Source organism: Nothoprocta perdicaria, unplaced genomic scaffold (assembly GCF_003342845.1).
Source record: "Nothoprocta perdicaria isolate Ctin4 unplaced genomic scaffold, notPer1 scaffold_259, whole genome shotgun sequence".
In the NCBI taxonomy this organism is placed as follows: Eukaryota; Metazoa; Chordata; class Aves; order Tinamiformes; family Tinamidae; genus Nothoprocta; species Nothoprocta perdicaria.
In genome coordinates this window covers 366,675-386,773 of record NW_020455487.1, presented here as the reverse complement: position 1 = coordinate 386,773, position 20,099 = coordinate 366,675, and the positions used below count along the sequence as shown (strand labels likewise).

The 20,099-nt window shown below is 43.9% G+C and overlaps 1 protein-coding gene across 1 annotated transcript in view; it reads left to right on the top strand.

Annotated features, from left to right (window-relative positions):
- Positions 1 to 20,099, top strand: part of ABCC4 (ATP binding cassette subfamily C member 4) — a 136,478-nt gene that overhangs the window by 37,470 nt on the left and 78,909 nt on the right. The window contains exons 14-19 of the mRNA XM_026040478.1: positions 5,721 to 5,817; positions 6,676 to 6,891; positions 8,637 to 8,777; positions 10,147 to 10,184; positions 10,540 to 10,640; positions 12,532 to 12,678. Coding sequence (XP_025896263.1) covers positions 5,721 to 5,817; positions 6,676 to 6,891; positions 8,637 to 8,777; positions 10,147 to 10,184; positions 10,540 to 10,640; positions 12,532 to 12,678 — 740 coding nt within the window. The remainder of the gene's footprint in view (positions 1 to 5,720; positions 5,818 to 6,675; positions 6,892 to 8,636; positions 8,778 to 10,146; positions 10,185 to 10,539; positions 10,641 to 12,531; positions 12,679 to 20,099) is intronic.

The window sequence follows — 20,099 nt, the reverse complement described above, 5'->3', positions numbered from 1 at the left end:
ATGCTCCTACCTTAAAGCTGTGGATTGTGAGGGTTGATTGGTTGTATTTGCTGCTTCTCTTCCTTCTGCTCAGCTCCTGCTGTAAATATGGGTTAAAATACATAAATACTTTTCAGATGAGAAAGAATGCGAGTAGTACAGCTCCAGTGGGAAAATAGTCCTCAATATTCTTCATGTTGCTGTGCCTCTTAAGAAACTCTTCATAATACAGACAAGTTATTCTATGAATGATGGAACACACAAAGCTTATGTTCCAGTTGATTTATTTTCCTTAATCAGATTCCTTGGGGCCTAATAAGGTATAAACTGGAGATTTTTGTGTCATTTATAGCCTTTTTTTCCTGTGGGTTCTCTGACATTTAACACTAGAGAAGCTTCAGCCCTTTCCCAACAGGGAGCTCGAGTAGGATTATTTCTTTTGTGTCTTCATCTTTTATATATCTCTTTTCATTAACTGTTAGGGAATGAGATATTTTGAAACATCTGCTTTTTTTTTTATCATTCAGATCTAAAATGAGGGACACACACGCACAGATACTGTGGTCATACAGATCTTTTGCATGATGAACTTCGGAGTAGCCCGTGGTGTTTCAAGACAGTCATTTGGTCGTGCTTGGATCCCARGAAATTGTGTGTTCTCCCTGTGGGTCTTTCTAACACATTCCGGTAAATGACATGATTTCAGATCACTTTTGGATAGATCTTCAGTTGGGTCCTATCAGTGATGCTGACTCAGAAATGGTTGTTTGAAGAATGGGATCTTTTTCAGCACTGTATTGAGAGAAACACTTTTCTCTAGGAATTGTTCTTYCCTCAAAAGCTTTCCTGAGATGGAGCAGTGTGCCAGTCACAGCTGATGAGTTCTGCAGCTTCATTCTGTTCTTCTGCACTCATGAAAGGAGATGGAATTGCAGGACAGATTGGGCTTCCTTCTGAATGAGATGTGTTTTTGCTATGATGATTGGGAGTGGTGCAGGTGGAGCATCCCTACTATCCAGCAGGATTCCACAAGTCTTTGTCAGCTGGAAGCTGGTTTCAATGTGTGGCACTTTGCCTCTGGTAGCAGAGAAAAGCTAGAGGACAAAACCCTGTGTCTGTCCCAGCACTAAGTGGATGTAGTAGCATGACAGTAGTAGGGTAGTGCTGTAGGATGGATTCCAAGTGAGGTAAGTGGGTGTCAGGCTCTGTTTGGATGGAGCTGGTTGGCATCAGGGGTGACCTCAGGGACCATGTGAGTGGGCAGGAGATCACTGGATACCCCGCAGTTGAGGCTGACCAGAGGATGCTCTGGCAGTCTGGCAAGGTGTTCAGAAAGACAAAGCCTCTCCCTCGCTGTTGGAGGTAACCATGAGTTTCCCTGCAACCCAGGGAAGGAGACGGGCCTGATTTTGTAGCTGAGCTTCCCTTCGAAATAGCAACAAAAGGTGAGGGAGAAGTGAGGGGACTGCAAAGCAGGGAGAGGAATTCCGCAGTGTGAGGCGCAGGGATCAGAGGACTTCCTTAGTGCACCCTGAGCAATGTCTAAGAAGGGCACGAGARGCAGGGATGCTACAGCAGGGAAAATGAATAAGAGATTCGTGTTGCCTGGACAGCCCGTGGCATTAGGTGGATCTTGTTTTTTTCCAGTGTGATCGTCCTGGCATGATTCTGTGTCAGCCCGATAGAGGCTGGGTCTTGTCACGGGGTAGAAATGCAAGTTTGGCATGAGAAACATAGAGGAACAGAAGCAGCGTATGGRAGCAGATGTGCTGGCAGTGCCTCTTGCAAATACGCCTTGTATAGTTTGTTCTGAAAATCACTACATTCCAAAATACAGGAAAGCAGATGAGGGGTGRTTTTCCCTGAAGTGCTCAAATTTAGAGCTAAAGAGGGAAGCAAAAGGAGTAAGCAAATTAATATAACAAAGACTTTATACCTGTGAGCACTTCTGTTTGTGCTTTAAGTTTATTTCAGTGGGTATTTTCAAATACAARTATTGACTAAAGTTAAGCTTGTATGTGAGCTTCTAAAAAGGGGAGGCGAAAAAATGCTGAGGCAGAAAGTAGCATCGAAAAAGAAGAAACACTCGGCAGAGGTGAAAGCAAGCTGGTTCTTAGAGATAGAAACTAAAAAGAAAAAAGATTAAAGAACAACTTGTCTCAAAGACATAGAACCTGATTAGGAAGGGAGCAAATGCGGATTTGTGTGCGCTGAAGTGCCAGGCTGGGCCTGGCTTCACGTGGAGAAGGTGCTGTGCTCCTGCAGGCCCCAGCTAGCGAGTGTCCTCTGCCTCTTGCCCTGCGGGGTCAGAGGATCAGAGCTCGAGCTGATTTTTTAAGTTGTACAGAAATTTGCTGTCTAAATGCATGTTTTTTTTTTTTTTTTTAATTTCATAAGAGCATCCTGTTGCTTAGATTTGCTAATTTGTTCCTGTTCTGTGGTCAAACGGGAGGAGTGTCATTTCTTCAAGTGTGAGGACGCCCTGCGCTGTGTTRCTTGGTGCCCTGGGTCACTGCTGCGCTAGCTGCAGGTGATACCAAACCGAACGGGGCCTTGGGCCGTCCTCGAGGAGGCCAGAGGTTTAAGAAGGGTTGATCTGAGTCGTCTTGATGCAGTGGATGCAACGTGCAACGATAAGTGCAGCGTGTGGGCTCAGCGCRAGCGTGCGCTGGGAGGGATCGCGTGTGCGGCGGGAAGGAGGTGAGGATGAGGACGGAGCCCAGTCCAGCGCAAGGCTGCTCCGCGAGGAAGCTCAGCCCTGGCGTTTCTGCAGCGTTACATCCCGCTCCATGGGTAAAGCAAGGCCCCCTGTGACACCTTGTACCTGTAAGGCCTCAGCATGATGATAATAACGTATCCAGTGKGGGGTTTTGCACTTCCGAAGAGATGGAGACCAGTCCAGTCAGTGTAACCCATAAAGCATATTCAGCTGTATGGGAGGAGGRAAAAAAAGAAAAAAACTACTTCTCACTTCTCAGAGATAAATGAATCCTTATTTGGGGACTGGTTTTGGTCTAGAAAATAGAGAAGGCAGAAAGAGAATCTCAAGTGTTAGTGTATTAAAGGGATGCTGCACACAGGCATAAACTATCTCCTRTCTTTTGGAAAGTACTAGGCTTAAATTGCACCAAAAGACCAAAGCTTCAGAGTTTCAGACTTCAGAGGAGAAAAGTCATGGCAAAGGTGTATTTTCTCTGGACTACAAGGGATCTCTCTGGAATTTCAAGGACTGAAAATAGGAAATTCTCCATTTGGCCTCACAAACAGAGCAGCAGAACATGGTCCTCTAGTGTCTGTCAGGAGTGGCTTAAGTTTAAATTGATTCTCCTTGGGGAAGAGGCCTGGGCCTTTCCCAGTCCCTGCGACCCCCTTTTCCCCATGCTGAACRGGCTAAAGAACCTTAGGCTCTTTCCTGCCTGCCTCTGTCCTCGCCGTGTGTGTGTATGGGACAGGGCATGTGTGTGTGCTTGGTGAATGTGCCAAGGGCTCCTGATTTTGTGCAGCATTTGGTCCTGCTGTCACTAAGCAGATGTACTTGGAGTCTGATGCACACAGCCAGCCCTCCAAGAAAAAGAGAGGAACAAGAAAATCTCCTACTTTTGCAGGGTCTTAAATGGCAGCTCAGGAAGATGGATGCACTCCAGAGCAGAAATCTGAGCACTTTTAGCAGGTTTTCCCCACCTCCTAAGGCAGGTTTTCTGTAATTCCTTTGCATAAGCAGGAAGCAAGTGGGACGCCCTCAGATGGTGCTTCCCCTGGAATCGGGCACCTACAATAATGCTGATTTTTTCCTTCAAACATGTGGACTTGTATTTTTAGAACCAGATCCCATGCGCCTGGAGCTTAGGGAGCTACAGCAGTGAACAGTGCTAATGCTTGTGGATTGTGTTGGGGTTTGTTGTTGTTGTTGTTTCCTTTCAGAGTTAATACCCATTCAGAGTTAATACCACCCTTTGAGTCGTGGGGGTTGCCAGTGCCTCCGAGCTCCATGCCAGGTTTCCTCACGCTCTGCTCCTCGTCCAGYGCTCCCTGCGCTGCGCTCGGGCGGCTGAGGGAAGGGTAAAAAACGCTTATGCCTAAAGCTCAAATACCTTGACCCATCCAAGCAGATGTTTAGTGTCTGTTTAGAGTTTTACGAGTTTTGCAAGTCTCATGTTTCAGCATGATACAGTATTTGCAATGGCAGAATTTTGTAGTGAGCTGTCAGAGCGGCGAGCTGTGYAAGTCAGTAGGAGATGTAAGTATCCACTCGGTCGTGATTTTTTCTCCCTGTGTTCATACCACTGAATTGTGACAACAGTTTCTCTACTCAGGTGTTATCAGCGAACTGTTCACTAGTTTATTCCTACCCAGATAGACATCAAATCAAGATTTTTTTTTTTTATTTGAGTATACTGATACATCTTAGCAGTTCCTGTTTGAGTTGGCGTCTGCAGGGGTCGGTTTTGTCTTCTATGCAGAGMTCAAGATCACTTAGGGTGTTGTGCTGACAGCCCTAACAGATCTAATTGGTTTGCTGTGATGTTGTGGTRATCCATTTTTTTTCCAAGTACAGCTTAAAGTGCGGTGACTTCACGGTGACTCATAATTGTCAAGGCTTAAAGGTTTTTCAGCCATTAGGTTTTATAGTGGCTGTGCCAGTAAGCYGTTCAACAAGGTCTTGCCTGCACAAAGGGAGTGCTCCAGTGCAGGCTGCGGGGCTGCCCAAGGGAGGCTTGATCCCTTGACAGCCCATACCCGGCATTTTCTCTTTGGGTAGCTTCTTTCTAGGAAAATCTCAATTTGGGGGCTCCCCAGATCCTTTTCCAAGTCTCTGGGTATGTTTTGGTGAAGGGTTTCTTGCATATCTTAAGCTGCTGCTCCAGTTCTCATGTGGCATGATCCAGTGAGGGCTCCAAAGGGTCTGGAGCCCAAATTATGTTCCCACAAGGAGTCTGGAATATGGAGAGCTGCTCAGCAGCTGGGTATTTTGCTGCTGCAAATCCCCAGTCACGATTACTTGCTGTCTGGTTCACCAAAGTACCTTTCTGTTGGTTTATAGGTGCTTCCTGAGTGCTGAGTAGAAGTCATAAAAATGTTTTAGCAATTGTTGTTTAGCAAGTGTTGTGTTTAAYTTAATTTTACCACATAGTTTATTTGCAACTATATAATATATTTTGTGCATGTAGTTATTGATGCTGGGTAGTACTGGAATCAACTACTTTACTGTGCATTACTTCCTATAATCTTTGCAGGAGTGATAAAATAGATATTAGMAGTTGTATGTCAGGAGCTAAGCAGATGGACAAGGTGAAACACCTTGAAACGCAATGAAAAACAATGAGCAATATGATATCATTGTTGGTAAACTCTTCAAGGTACTTGTTTTCCTTTATTTTGCCATAATTACACATAGTATGTTGCCCTGCTTTGCTTCTTTCTGTGTCATTTTGGTGAATTTTGCTGTTTGTAATCCTGTTTATGTATATTTGTTAGTGGGAAGTTTAATACACTATTTGTGAAAAATTCTTAGGATTCTTTCTCTTCCACTTTTAGCCATAAAACTGGATTTTCTTTTTCCTGTTTTGAAAACTTAAAAAGTTAAGTAAGGAATATGCTTRGTAAGCATTACAATTAATGCAGTAAGCATGTGTGGCACTTTTTTTCTTATTTTGAAGGCCATGCAAGAAGTTTTCTAGAAACATTCAAAATGCTTGGGACACTAATCTAATTTTAAAAATTCTTTTTCTGCTTCTTTGCAGGTGTATTTGTCAGGCCTTACATCAAAAGGTCCTTGTTCTGGTGACTCACCAGTTGCAATATCTCCGTGCTGCATCTCAGATTCTCATCTTAAAAGATGTAAGTGATATCAGTGTCTATTCTATAAATCTTACATCCTTTCTAATAATGCTTTGTAATTTAAGGTTGGAAAAAATGTATTTACAGGTCAAAAATGAAATAGTTTTAACTATTGGGCGGAATTGGGGAGAACTATGTTGGTTTTGCAACTGGCCCCTTTTGTTCATCAAGGCTGAGAACTGGTCACAGCTACCTTTGAAGCAAGCAGTCCTTCAGCTAAGCTGCTCCCTTTCAAGCTTTGTTTTACCAGATGTTTGAGGGTGTGTGTGGGAAAACGAAAGGATTTTCACTATTTTTTAAGGTTGGATGGTGAAGTTCTTCAGATGACTTCTGATGTATYGTAAAATTGCAAAAAAAAAGAAGACATTAGGTACTTTTTAGGCTGCAATGCAGGTTGCAGTGGTTTCCCAGAGGTGGGTGGGGTGGCTGTGAGATGTGTGCACACTCTGTGCTGCCCCTCTGTGAAGGCTGAGAAGACATCAAGCCGTGGCCACCACCACTTTGTGCAGTATAGAAATCCTCACGGCCAGGAGGAGAAATCCTGCCTGCCCAAAACGTGGCAGGCTTGTGCAGCCTCTCCAACGCTGCCCTTCCTGGTTGCGGCCGGCGCTTGGGGCATCCCTTCCATGTGCTGGGTGGCCTGGGTAGCTGCTGGGAGGAGAGGCCGGGCTGGGCGCTKGGCAGCTTCTTCCTGCCCTTCCCGAGGAGGGACTGAGAGCAAGAGGCTTCACCTGCGATACTGCCTCGGGATTTGGGCAGGGCTGCGGCGCTCGTGACCTCTGCATCAGGGATAGGGAGGAAAAAATGTCCTTACAGGAAGTGTATAATGAAGATAATCAAAGCTTATATTAATTGTAGGGTAAGATGGTGGGGAAAGGTACCTATGCAGAGTTCCTGAGATCTGGCATCGACTTTGCTTCCCTTTTGAAAAAAGATGAGGAGGGAGAACAGCCCTCGGTGCCCGGCACCCCCAACCTGAAGGCCTCCAGGAACCGCACRTTTTCCGAGTCCTCCGTCTGGTCCCAGGATTCCTCGGTGCACTCGCAGAAAGACGGAGCAGCGGAGCAGCCGCCCGTGAGTGCGCGACGGAGGGGCTCCCCTCGGTGCTGCGAGGCCGGCGGCCGCGGCGGTTTCTGTCCGTTGCGTTTGAATTTYGGCGGTTGCTGGCTGCCTGTCGCGGACGCGCCCGGCGCTGGCGGGGCGGCAGCCTTGGGCACAGCCTCATTTGTTAGCGCAGGGTCAGCGCCAGCCCTGCTGGATCCGGAAACGGGATTTCCACGGTGGCGGGGGGACCCCAGGGCCCTGCTCTGGCCTTCCTGTACCCCACACGGGCCGCCACACAGAGCCCCGTAGCGTGTGATGCAGACGGGTTCTGCAGGTGCGTGCAGGTGCCTGCCCCGAAACCCTGAGCTCCGGCGGGAGCACGTGGCTTCATCCAGAGCCTCCATTTGAAGGGTTGGTGATCACATATCAGTGATTGTGAGCACTCCCTGAGGGAAGCCCAAGGCCATGGCTTCATGTAGAGCCCCCATGTGGAGGGCTGGCGCTGTCGTGTCCGTGTGATGGTGGTGGCTCCGTGAGGGTGCCCGAGGAGCCCCGTGCTGCTCTCCCAGCGCCCTGCCGTCGGAAGCAGCGCGTGTCGTTCTGCAAAAGCAGCTGCGACGGCTCCGCGCCTAGAGGCGCTGCCTCTGTGTCCATGAGGATGCAAAGGGAAAAGGAAAAAGCCACTGACTTCTTTCTTCCTTTTTTTTTTTTTCCCTAGCTTTTTGTTTTTCATACTTTTTTGGAAGAACATTTTATGATAGAAAGCACTAATCCCTGATCTGGTATATAATGTCTCAGTGGTGACTCTGTTGTTCTGTTCTTCTCAAAGCCACTGAGAGACCAATGTGTGCCAAACTTTCTTTCTCTTCCATCTGACAGCTCTAGTGCTGCTGAAGGCAGGATAGGCTGCTCTGCTCTTATGGGCAAGTAGGTGAGATTCTGCTTTCCACGTGTGAGTCAGATCTGTTGAGTCCACTGCTCTTGTGCAGCTGTGTCTGCTGACAACACAGTCAGATATTAAATGTCCACAGAACTGACACCAGTTTTTCTGTCACATATACTGTAAAATACCTTCAGAGTATTTATTCATTGGAGTAGCTCTTTTGTCTTCTTCATGCCCATCTAATTTTTTTCCTTTTTACTCCTCCCGTGYCCATTGTCCTCCAGTCCCACGTCCATTGCTGCTTAATACATCATGTAGCATTTTACTTTTGCCTGTTACTGCCTGCAGCTGTACGTGCAAAGAGGTGATGAAAACTTTGTAGCTGGTTTCTGAGACCAGGCACGTGTCAATTAGACTTRCTGCAGACTTTCAGAAGAGCATTGACTTCAAATGCTTTCCTGAAAAGCAAAGGTTAGACATGCTCGTGGTGCAAACACTTCCCAAGCACAGCCTTAGCTTTCGGAGCCCCTTTGACTGATGGCAACGTACAAGAGAAGAAAAAAGGCAACAGCAGTAGTGTCAGGGCAAGTATTGGTGGTTGTAAGTTAAGGCATGGCATATGGCTTAACTAGAAATGYAAATGAATGGAATGCAAAATAAAATCACTGCAGTGACATTTTACACCTTAGATTTTTTTGCTATTATTGCACTAAGATTATTTTTTTTTGTATGATGTTTAAACTTTTTACATGCATAGTCACTTTATCTCCCTATTTACTTGCTAATTCTGACCTGTGACTTTCAAATGACTTACTTTGAATCTGTAACTACAAGACTGAGACTTTGTTTGTTCTGTTTTTTGTTTCTTATTTTTATATCCTTATATTTTCAGGTTGAAAATGCACTGGCCGCAATGCCAGAGGAGAGCCGCTCTGAAGGAAAAATAAGCCTTAAGGTTTACAGAAAATATTTCTCTGCAGGAGCAAACTACTTCGTAATTTTTATACTTGTACTATTCAATATTTTGGCACAGGTAAGCTGGCTGGAGTCACAAGTAATGAAAGTATTCTGATTTTGTCTTTTCTTTTTAAGCGTAAAGTTTAGTTTAAAAATAGTATCCTCATTTCAACTGAAATATTTGAGAACATCATGCTTTTTTTATCTAGTAATTTTGTAGCATACCCAGTCATATTTTTGTATGGCATTGAGCTGTTTTGTACTCGTCTTCATTCAACAGTCTTAATGTTTTCATTAAGATTATTTTACTGTCAGTACAGCACAGGGATTATAAGCCTGTCTAGTTTTCAGAGATACAGAACAAAATTACTGTACAAGAAGTAGTCTTAACAAATCTGAAGAAAGAGTGTTTTTGGTGGGGAAGGCAAAAAAAGGTGGGTGTAGGAGGATAGAGTCTGACAGAAGTGCTTGACAAAGAAACCTCTTTGGCTGATAATAATAAGAGAACTAGAAGGAAGGTCACTTTTAAACAGATTAAGAAAACAAGGAGGAGGATGGGGAAATATGCTGTGTGTGATGCAAAATGTAGCACATACATAAAAAAAGTATTTTATTATGCAATCAAAATATATTTGAAACTCACTGAAAGAAATGGTGAGCTAAAGAAGCTGTGAGTGGGTAGCTTTTTTCTCTATTTCTTAATGAGGGACCTCAGACTCGTTTCATGGAAATGACTGCTGGTTCTTGGCTTTAAAAATAGTGAGTGTGAGACACTACTTCCTTTCTGATTGTCCTTGAAACGAGTCTCTTGGAAAGGTCACTGAGCATGATCAGATCTTTGCAGTAGACCATCCAGAATTTTAATTCAATCAAACAGAGGTTTATCTTGAGATAAATAACCCTACTACAAGTTGACAGTCACCTCTGGGTGCAGAAGGAAAAGTGGCAATAAGTTTTCTTATCCTTTTTTTTTTTTCCTCTTCTCTCTCTTCCTCCCTCAACACTGTTGCTAATAATTATCTCCTGCAAACACAAATTTCTGGACTGGTAACATCAGAAAGTTTGTTAATCAAAAAGCATTTTGGAATATCTCTAGTTGCTAATTTAGGAACTGAAAAAAAAGTTCTTTAATGTGCAATTAACATATGGTAAGGAAAGCTGCTATATTTTGTTTGCTTAAGTGTATTGCTTTCCTTTAGTTCCCTATCAAGTAAGGTAATTCAAGGTAACCTCTTCTCTTTGTAGAGGGTTCTAATGCACTTTCTAATGTGCTTTGCAAATTGCAGCTGGTCTTGAAAGACTGGATGGCATACTTTTATGAATCTGTGATGTTTTCCCAGAGAACATAAAAGAAGAGCTAAGGAAATTTAAATTTCTGATGGTTTTAATTTTTTCAAAGTGATTATTAATTAATTAATTAATTAATTTATTTATTTTTACTGCAGGTGGCATACGTGCTCCAGGATTGGTGGCTTTCCTACTGGTAAGTTAATGATAACTGCTCGGCCATTTCTGCCTTTCCAGTCAAATGCATTTTATCTAATAGGAATCAGTGTTATGTAGCTAAGAGAGAAAAAAAAACCAGCATTTGTTCAGCTTTCTTTTCTGGTCTCCTCTTATTTTGTCTGTGGGGAAAAATTTAAACTTTTGAAGACTTTTTCTGGCAAGGTCTGATAGCTTCTCCTCACAGTGTGATCCAGAACAGCATCAAGTGCATGGGATCCTTTAAGCAAAAGGTCTCAGCAGAGTTGAATCTAGTAGAAGTTAAATGTATGTATGTGTGTATGAATATTTGCAAAATGTGATTTGATGATTATCTCGTGTATTCATTTCCACAGGGCGAACAGTCAGGAGAAGTTGAATGTCACAACAAATGGGAATAATGGAGGAAATGAGACTGAACATCTAGACCTTAACTTTTATTTAGAAATATATGCAGGTAATTACACATGCACATACGAGTTTGTATACAGCTTTTTTTAATACAAACTGTACCTGTTGTTTGACCTACTCTAATAGGCAGTTTAGAGAGGTGCACAGCAAAGGCACTGGGGAAATGGGATTTCTAACAGTGACTGGGTAATGTTTCATAGCGGCGCGGGCCTTTTTTCCTGACTGAATTAATTGGAATAAATAAAGAAAAGAATATCTAACAGAAAAGAAAAATAGGTTGAATGCAGACTGTTAATTGGCTTTGCCTGGATTTTGAAAATAAACTGGGAGTGGAGTATTCAAACAGTCAGTCATCATAAACTTGTGGTTATTGTCTATACTAATAGGTTGTTCAGCTAAACCTTCAGTCATTATATGGATGAGCAAGAGGTGTTAGAAATTGATTCTCGTTCTGCAATTCAGTGTTCCARTTTGTTTATATAAAATGCTGCTGTTTTAAAACCTGGCATGGCCAYATTCCTCCTGAAATGCCTGAAGTTTTTTAAAAACATTCCAGATCAGTATGCAAATCAAGATTTAAAATAAACCATTTTAATATATCTCAGTAGGGCTTAGGTAAATGCTTCTGCATATCCCAGAAAAGGCATCAATCTTTATTTAAACATCTTAAAATACTATTTTGAAAGACAGTAAGAATGGGAATAGAAAAATAATGTGTAGAAATGTGGCTTCTCTCAGATCCTAGCCAGTTAGCAGTTAACTTCTAGTCATTTACAGGTTTGTAGGGCATATAAATCTCCATCAGAAATTTGTTATGGGTGATCTGAGAAAACAGGTGATGTGCCAGAAGAACATTGTCCGAGTTTTTTATTACTTATTTCATTTATGTTTATATAAAGAATACCTGTGTATTTTAATGAGAATCTATGTGACCTGGGCACTTGACAGAAAACATTGTGCTGACCTGAGAAACACCAACTTAGGAGCCAGCTAATCTCATTCTTATTTGCTCTGTATAATGTCTTATTTTGTGAGCAGTTCCAGTGGACTGCACAGTTTGATTAAGAATGCCAGACYTGGCCTTCTTTGGCTGTATAACCTAAACCATATTGCAGAAATTTTTATAATTTAAGGCAATTTTTTTTTTTACATAACAGAATAGCAAGAGTTAATTYGGGATTGAAATGATGTCACAGTGATATATTTGCAATAATTGAACAGAAAGTAATTATTTGCTTACAGAAAATTGTACGTCAAGCTGGAAAACAGGTAGAAAAAGGTTTCAAGTTTCGTATATGTATTATGTAATTATATAACTTAGCCTTTTCTGTAGCCTTAGAAACTAAAATTGAAAAACAACGTTTTTATTTTTGGTCCTTGATTGTTGAAAATTTTACCACGGTAGTTTATTCCTAGTCTCTGTTTTTTTTTTTTTTTTTTTTTCTGGAAAAATTATTTGGAAGAGCAAAAAAAAAACCTGTTTGGCTGATAGGGAATAAGTCTAGACTGTCATTACCCAGCCCCGTGTGTGTTCCTTGGTTAGCACCTGCTCGCAGGAACGGAGCCGTCGCGGTGACCGCCGCGAGCCGCGGCTGTGCCCTGTGAAAGGCGTTTCTTCCCAGAGCTGCTACGTGGAGGATCTTAACACTGATTTATTTTATGGGCAAACAGATATTTCCTGTATTTTTATAAAGCCCTGTTTCTTTATCAAAGAAAYGGAAATTGTTTAAATTGATAATAGGAAGCTAATAAAGCTACTAACAAATACAAGGTATCTATTCTGCAATCATTCTGACTCCTTCAGCTTAAATTTGGCCTCTTGCTGTAAACAGAAAGAAACGATCTTGGTTTTTGGCTCAGTTCTATTTTGAAATCCTTTTTCCTTGTGAAAGGTGCCTGTCTGTGTGCAGTCCATGACCATATGTTTTTAATTTCAGGTTTAACGGTGGCTACAATACTGTTTGGCATCATAAGGAGTCTTCTGGTTTTTCAAGTTCTTGTTAATTCTAGTCAGACTTTGCACAACAAAATGTTTCAGTCCATTTTGAAAGCTCCTGTGCTGTTTTTTGACAGAAATCCTATAGGTAAGTGTAAGTCAAACCCCTTCCATGTGCTGTCACATTAATATTYTATTAATTACTCTCAATATATTATTTTGGAACAGTTGTGAAATTATTATATTTTTGTGCAGTTGTGCTTTTACTTCTTTCATAAAGCCTTCAGGTTTAGTCGTGTGGTACTTGAAAGTAAAAAGACGTTATTGAATGCTTATTGGTAACTCACTCTCTTCAAATGAAGTCTAAGGTAAGTGAATGAATGTGATTTTCTTTTGTTTATGATAGTCTGCCAGGCCCTCCTGTTCAGGTCTTTTACATATCTTTTAAAAAGGAAAAAAAGAACAGGAAGCAGACATGAGCTCTTGTTCAGAACTGCAGCACGTAGTAATTCGGAAATACGTTTTTGAACATACATTTTAACCTGCTAATTATTATTTTTYAACTGTATATGCATCCGATTTTAGAACTTCATTTGGAAGATGCCTTTTTTTCCTGTGCCTTCTACATCAGGTGTGTTTGTCTAGGTAAAAAAAGTTGTATTTTTTTGTGAAGAGGTTCATAAAACCTCATAGCCTTGCTATGAAGGAGATATTGAAAAGCATTTATTCAAGTCTCATTCTTTGTAGTGTCAGCTTGGCTTGGGTATTACAATGGTATTATAGCCCCTGTTAGTGTAACTGGGATGGCAGTGAGAAAACCAGAGCTAGRTTTGTCACTGAAGCAGCCGGTGCATTCCCAGTACGTGCCAAGTTTCTAAGGCAGTTAGAGAAGTGGCTGCTAAACTGGCCTTCTCTCTCGCAGCTTGCCTTGTGCAAAAATAAACAACTATTTAAAAAAGCAAGGGATGATCCTTTGAACACAGGGAGATCCATGTTCCCAAGCCTAGAAAGGAGACTTACACAAATAGAAATCCCAGGCACTCAGTAGTCCTTACTGGGGAAAGAGGCTAATGAGCAGCATCAGGGAGCTGACATTAGGAAATGGAAATATGTGGTGAATCATGACGTGGCTGTCAACTCCCAGCAGTGCAGATAAATCAGACATGGTGATAAAGGAAATGACTTTTTTTATTATTATATTTTAAGTGAGTCAGCTTAGATATGAGATCAAAACTTCTCTTTATATATTGTGCGAGCAATATGTAGGGAAGGGAAGGTTGTAAAGGGAATAGTAATGAGCATTTTGCCCAAATGATACGAGAATTCAAATGTGCTTTTATGAACGTAGGTGACCTAGAGTAGGAGGGGAGTATGAAGTGGAGCCTCCCTCCCTGCGCTCCGTCCCTGCTCAGAAATACTTGATTTACACATTTCACCTTCCTGTAATTTGGCATATATGTGAGTTAGCCGTTACTGCCATATTAATAAACAGTTGTCACTTTTTTTTCAAGCATTTACCCCGTTGACTATCTAAGTTCCTGAATAACTAAAATATTTCGTATTACCCAGCATTCAAAAAGAGTGATCAGATGCTTATGACTGGAATTCAAATTTAGCAATGGATAGCAATGAATGGTGAAAGCAGGGTGGAAGGTGATGGMTTATGTGGCTCGATTTTAGGGATTATTGCATTTTACTTGCCTGCGTTTGCTAGCAGAGCTTGTTCAGCTCCCTGGAAGGTGCGAGGTGACCCTTTCCTTTCAGGCTYCCTTTGCTCCTCGATCCGCGCTCCCGCAGGTTGGCTGCACCGCGTGTGTTTCTGTGCTGTGTACGGAGGGAACCGTGGCTGTTCTTACTCCAGGCTTCCTAGCTGCAGGAAGCGCGGGAGCCGCTCTCTGCGCGAGCCCAGCGCAAGAGGGCAGCAGCATCTGCTGCATCCCGGGCCGGCGCTGCCGCAGCTCGGCGCCCGGGAAGCAGAATGGGGCTGCGGTGGCCTTTGGAAGTGGCATTTGAGGAGTGGATTTGCAGCCTCTGCACTGAGCAGTGGTAACGTGGCTCTGTTCGATTATCATCTTATCTGCAAGCATGGTATTTTGCYGTAGTAGTTTGCACTGTGTTTCATTCTTGTGTAACTTAGAAGTTTGGGGACTTTGGTGGCTTTGTAGCTAGTGGCCGAGGGAGGCAGGTAACCCCTGCAGAGTCACTTGCTTTGGGATGGGCAAAGAGCCCTGCGGCTCTTCCTCCTTAAATTTCCTTTTCCAAGATGTTCACAACATTTCAAACCAAACTCAATAGAAAGGCAGGTTAAGGGACAAGGACCTCAACAGTAAGGAGGGTTAAACAAGGAGTTCTCTTTTTTGAAATTAGTTTTTTGAAATTAGTTTTTTAAAATTTTGAAATTAACAGTTTTGACAGGCTTTGGGATTTGATGCAAGATTACTTGCTTAGACTGTAAATAAATGGCTCCTTTTCTTGGATTTAGTGGCAGAGGTTTCTTTAGAGCAGGGCTGCTAATATGTGATTGSTGGTAGTTTTTGAGGGTAGTGTCATCTTGAATTGCCTTGAGTTTAGGAAGTGGAAACCTGCTGCAGCTGCTACGCTGCTGAGAGGTGCTGTAAGAATGAGGGGCTGATTTGCCTGAGTCTGTTGAGTTCAAGTCGGTGTCGGTTCCTCCCACCGAGAGCTCTCTAAAATTCAGGTCGAACCAGAACCCCCATGCTACAGGAAAAGACATGAAAATCCTAATTTTTTAATTTGTAAATCTTTTTAAATTGTGTCTCTCCAACTCTTGGTTCTGATGATTCATAGAAGGAGGAAAAATATTTCGRTAGACATGACAGCTTTGCTAGAGATAAAAAGCACCCGACTGTGTCATGGTTTTCCTTTACCTGCTGAATTTGGGGCTTATTTGCACCAGTGCTTTGTGGAAGCTGTAAATAAACATGGATCTCTTTGAGTACTTACTCAGGAACACTGAGGTCTGATCAAGTTGTAAGAAACAATATTCTGTGGTCTTGGCAGCCAGAAAGCACATGCCAAATTGATAGCTAATAGTTGCATATAAAAGGGAGCTCTTCACTATTAAAGGAGAGATCAAAATGTAAAAGAAAAGCGATACTGCRCTGCAGAGTTTGTTTTTCTTGAAGGCATGAGGATTTTAATTAYGGGGCTCATAAATCAAGTGTTGAAACACGTACAATGTGACAGAGAAAGTTCCTTTATGGGATTAAAAACATGTTCATTGATACACGAGTGCCGATCTACGTTTTATCTGACAGAAGCATCGGATGGGCAATGTTGTCAAGGTATGTAAAACGTAGGGCATTTGCAACAAATGGGATATTTCAGCAGCCTGGAAATTGCAGTGCTGATAAGGAGGTTGTTTAAATTATAGCTCTATCAGTTGGATAGTGAAACTGCTCCAGTGAGCGTCCACGGATGTGTGCCTGTTCACACAAGTGCTGCTGCTGCAGCGGGAGCATGTCTGAACAAGAAATACTGGTCCGAGGGCCTCCTGCGATTTTCGGGAGGCGGCGTGTGGCCTAGGGAGCAGGTAGCGAGGCCGAGCTCCGCTCCAAGCGTTTCCTTCCTGGGCCCCTTCATGGCTCGTGGGAATGCGGAGCGGCCGGGCCAGGGGGTGCCCCGTGCCAGCGCCCCCGTCGTCTGCCTGCCCTTCAGGAGTGGGTCTGGGCCGTCCTGTTGAGACCCTTYGGAAGGCGATCCGGAGGCCCTTTGGAACATCCTTTGGAGGCCCTTTGGGAGCAGGTCTGGGCCGTCCTTTGGGGAGGGGGTTTGCGGGTATTTTCTTGCGCTCGGGGTCAGTTCTGGGCCACGGCGAGACAGGACGTGGGCTCTTTTGGGTGCCTTCGTGCCCCCCAAAGCCACTTGGCACCCACGAAGCGGGGCCGTGGTGTGGGGCTCGTTTGGGAGGCAGCTCAGGGCGTGCGGGCCGGTGTCGCCAAGCGGTCCCCACAGGGCAGCCGGTGGTTGCAAGAGGAGCGCGCGCTTTCCCTYGCCGCTCTCTGCAGTCGCTGCGCCCGCTGTTGGGAGGATGACGGTACAATAGATGCCATCAATCACCCCGATCCTTAACAACCACCGAACATGCTAAATATTATGTTTGGGTGTTTGAGTGGAACAGCTCGTCGCTGCAGTAGGTGTGGTAATTAAAACCTGTTGGGTTGCTACATGTGTTTAAAAAAAAAAAAAGATCTGTAATGTTTTTTTTCCATGTAACAATGGCTATATGTACTCGAAACCTTATCAGGGCGTGATTATTAAGTGATATTTTGTGGGAGTTGCTCATTTACTGGTAGCATTATCATAGCTTTTGTTAGGAGTTTAAATAGTCTCACGCTTCCATGTATTTTATCGCTCCTGCAATTTTGTCAGGAACCTTTCTAAAGCTGATTGCTCTAGGAGTAGTATTTAAAGTTAGTAAATAATACTCCGGAGTGGTGTTTACATTTATTATCTGCGAGCATAACGCGATGCAACTCCATCCTTATTTGCCTGTGCAATAATAATTAAATAAAACTTGGCTGTGGACTGTTGACATTTTCAGTTCACCAAGCCAGCGCTCCCCTTATTTCCCCTTAATCCGCGAGATGAAGCTAAGGGGTTTACAGCAGCAGTTTGCAGGCGGCGACAGTGCCGCGTTTGACACGGGAATCGTGTGAAGCTTGTGCTGACAGCCGCTTCCACGGGCAGCCTCCTGCTTTCCTGGCACAGGATCCCGAGCCTTTTCACTGCATTTTTGCCTCTTTCTCACGTGAAGACCTCCCCGGTGGGGAGAAGGGGCAGCTGTGAAGCCCTTGGTGGCTGCGCGCTGACCTGCCGAGACGCCGCGGCCCCGGCCTCCCCTTGGCGCCGCAGCCGCAACGCGCGGGACAGGCCGCCTGCGGAGACACCTGGCACCAGCGCCGTGCCGTCAGGCCGAGCAAAGGAAATCGGGGAGAATGAAAGCAAAAGAAGAGGGACTTCTGTCTCAAGCCCACTTGGAAGCAGGAGATCTGTGAGCAGGCAGGAAACGCTGGGCCGAGGCGCTCGCAAGCAGCGGGAGCGTCGGGGAAGAGCAGAGGAGCTTAGGGGAGGGCCGAGGCGCCGCGACACTGCCCTGCGAGGGAGCCCCGGGCTCTGCCTGGGAGCGGAGCGGCCTTCGCCGGCAGCCACGCGCAGGCCGGCGCGCTAMGGGCAAGGGAGCTGCCTGCTGCCCTGCAGCCTCAGATCATTAGCTGCATTCTGCTGCTTGCTAGTGCCCCCAAATCTCCCTCCCTGATGATCCTAGGCCRTCTGCGCTGCAGCATCTGAGTGAATGAATTATTACTATTACTGCCTTTTGTTTTTTTTCCCAGGTTACAAGCATCTGAYGGGTTGTGCAACAAGTGAAGCTTGTGCTTGTAGTGATCACTTTGTGTTTGGAAACAAAACAAAAAGGCACTTTTGATCCAATTTTAAGATTTATTATTAGAGAAGACTGGTTTTTATATCTGAATCTGCCTCTTCTGGCTCTCCAGAATAAAACTGAATGATAGCGGTGAACGGTTAAGGGAGTGGAGCAGTCTSTGCACCYGCAGGTRCTGAGTCAGGGACTGCCTTTCTCTACTGCTCAGTTTAAATATCCAAACCTGAGAGCCAGAGTTAAGTTCTAAGCTATGCAAAAAGTACCAGCCTTAGCTTTTCCATATTTTCTTCGTGTCCACATCATTTTGGGCAGATACTTTGTGAGTGGCATTTTATGTGTTCAGATTGAAAAACAAACTAAAAGGACCTCCTTCAAGTTTTTATTCCTGCCATTGTTTTATACAAAGTAACATCATACTGTATTTAGAGGAGGCGGCAATATGATGCCCTGTGAAGAGTGGCAGCTGTCAGTCTTAAGGCAGCTTTTATATTTGTAAAAACATAAGTACTTAGGCCATACGAGTACTTTAAAATTAAGCATGTGAAGAAAACTTTTTGTTTTATTGCTTTCTCAACAATAGTCCTAAAACCAGAATGCTGCCGTGGAGTGGGCATTTACTGCTTGTTTATTTTCTTCTTCCAAATGTAGGCAGTTGAAACTGGAAACTGTGGGTTCATCAGAGCTTGTTTTAATGTCCATTTCAATTCAACATAGCTGCTGAATTCTGCCCGAACAGACTATTTAGTTGTGATTGTCCTAAGAAGAGGCTGTGGAAGGAGGAGACTTTGGTAACGTGGAGGGAATCTGGGGCTGTGTTTAGGTGTTTCCCATCCAGGTTGTGAGCGGAGGGTTGTGCTTGCAGAGCCACACGGAAGGCTGTTACACGGGAGAACGGCAGCACCGTGGTCACCGATCCGCAGCTGGGTGCTGCAGATAAGCTGTGTGTTGTAACTGAGGACTATTTGTGTGTTGGCTTTCTGCTTCCGTGGAAGACTCGTGGGTGACGACGGACCTGCTGCTCTGCCCTGCTGCTGGTTTGCTCCATCTTGCCTCGTTCATCAGCTCAGAAGGAGTACTAGGGTCACTGAGAGGCCTCAAGCTTGAGCTTTTAGCATGGGCTACTTGCGCAACAGATAGAGCGTTCCAAAAATGAAAGGAAGTTTAAATGAAACTGCTCCTAAGTTCTTTTTCTTCTGTCTGCCAGCCCTTCTCTAGGCCCTATACTATRGACCTCTGCTTTCTGTGCATATGAATACGACTTTTCCATCTCTCACAGTGTGTTTAAGCTGCCTTCTGTGCATATTCYGACCCCTTTCAACATGAATCTTCACTAACCTTCTAGTTTTTGGGACCTGGGGCAGCATAATTGCACGGCACGGACAAGAAGGAGAAGGTGAGATTGGCAGCGTGGGCTTCCTTGCTGGCACCTATGAGACACAGCAGATGCAGAAGGGCCTGGCAGGAAGGGGCCTAACTCTTCTCAGCCACAGCTTGTTTTTTGCCAGATGTGGTGAGATTTGTGTGTGGTGCCTTTCTCAATGAAGTTATTCYCTGTTTATTACACAAATGATGCAGGGCAGAGTGCTGCTAAGTCACGGGTGAGCAAACGGCGTTGGGCTTGGTGCTGAGCTTCCTCTCATAAGGCATCCATGTGCCTTTGTCCTTGCTTGCATCCACTTTTCCCCGTAATTTCATGTTCATCAGTTTGAATAGTTTGAATATGCCACTGAAAAGAGATAAATTACTACATCTTCAGTCAAGGTTTCTACATCTTTATTCTTAAGATGTCATAGTTTATTTCTCATACAACTATTCCAGCCCCATCCTTTCTAGGACATGTCCATAGGTCAGTAAGTAGCTGCACRAGGAACATATTGGCTCATGTTGCCTTTTCTCTCTCTCTCTGCCTCTTTTTTTATATGAACATTTAAAAATATAAATAAACTTTACAGTATCTTATTCATATTTTCCTCCAGTGCACTTAGGTTTATGAACATAAAATAACTGTCTCCTTTCTCTACCCCCTCACCCCAAAATCCCACCAGTCAAACAAAAGGAAACAATTGGTGTTAAACTTCCAGAGAACAGGTGGTAGATACCTCAAATCAGGTCATGTCCCTGCACTGTTGCAGGGGAAAAAAAAAAAAAAAAAAAAAGATTTCAAT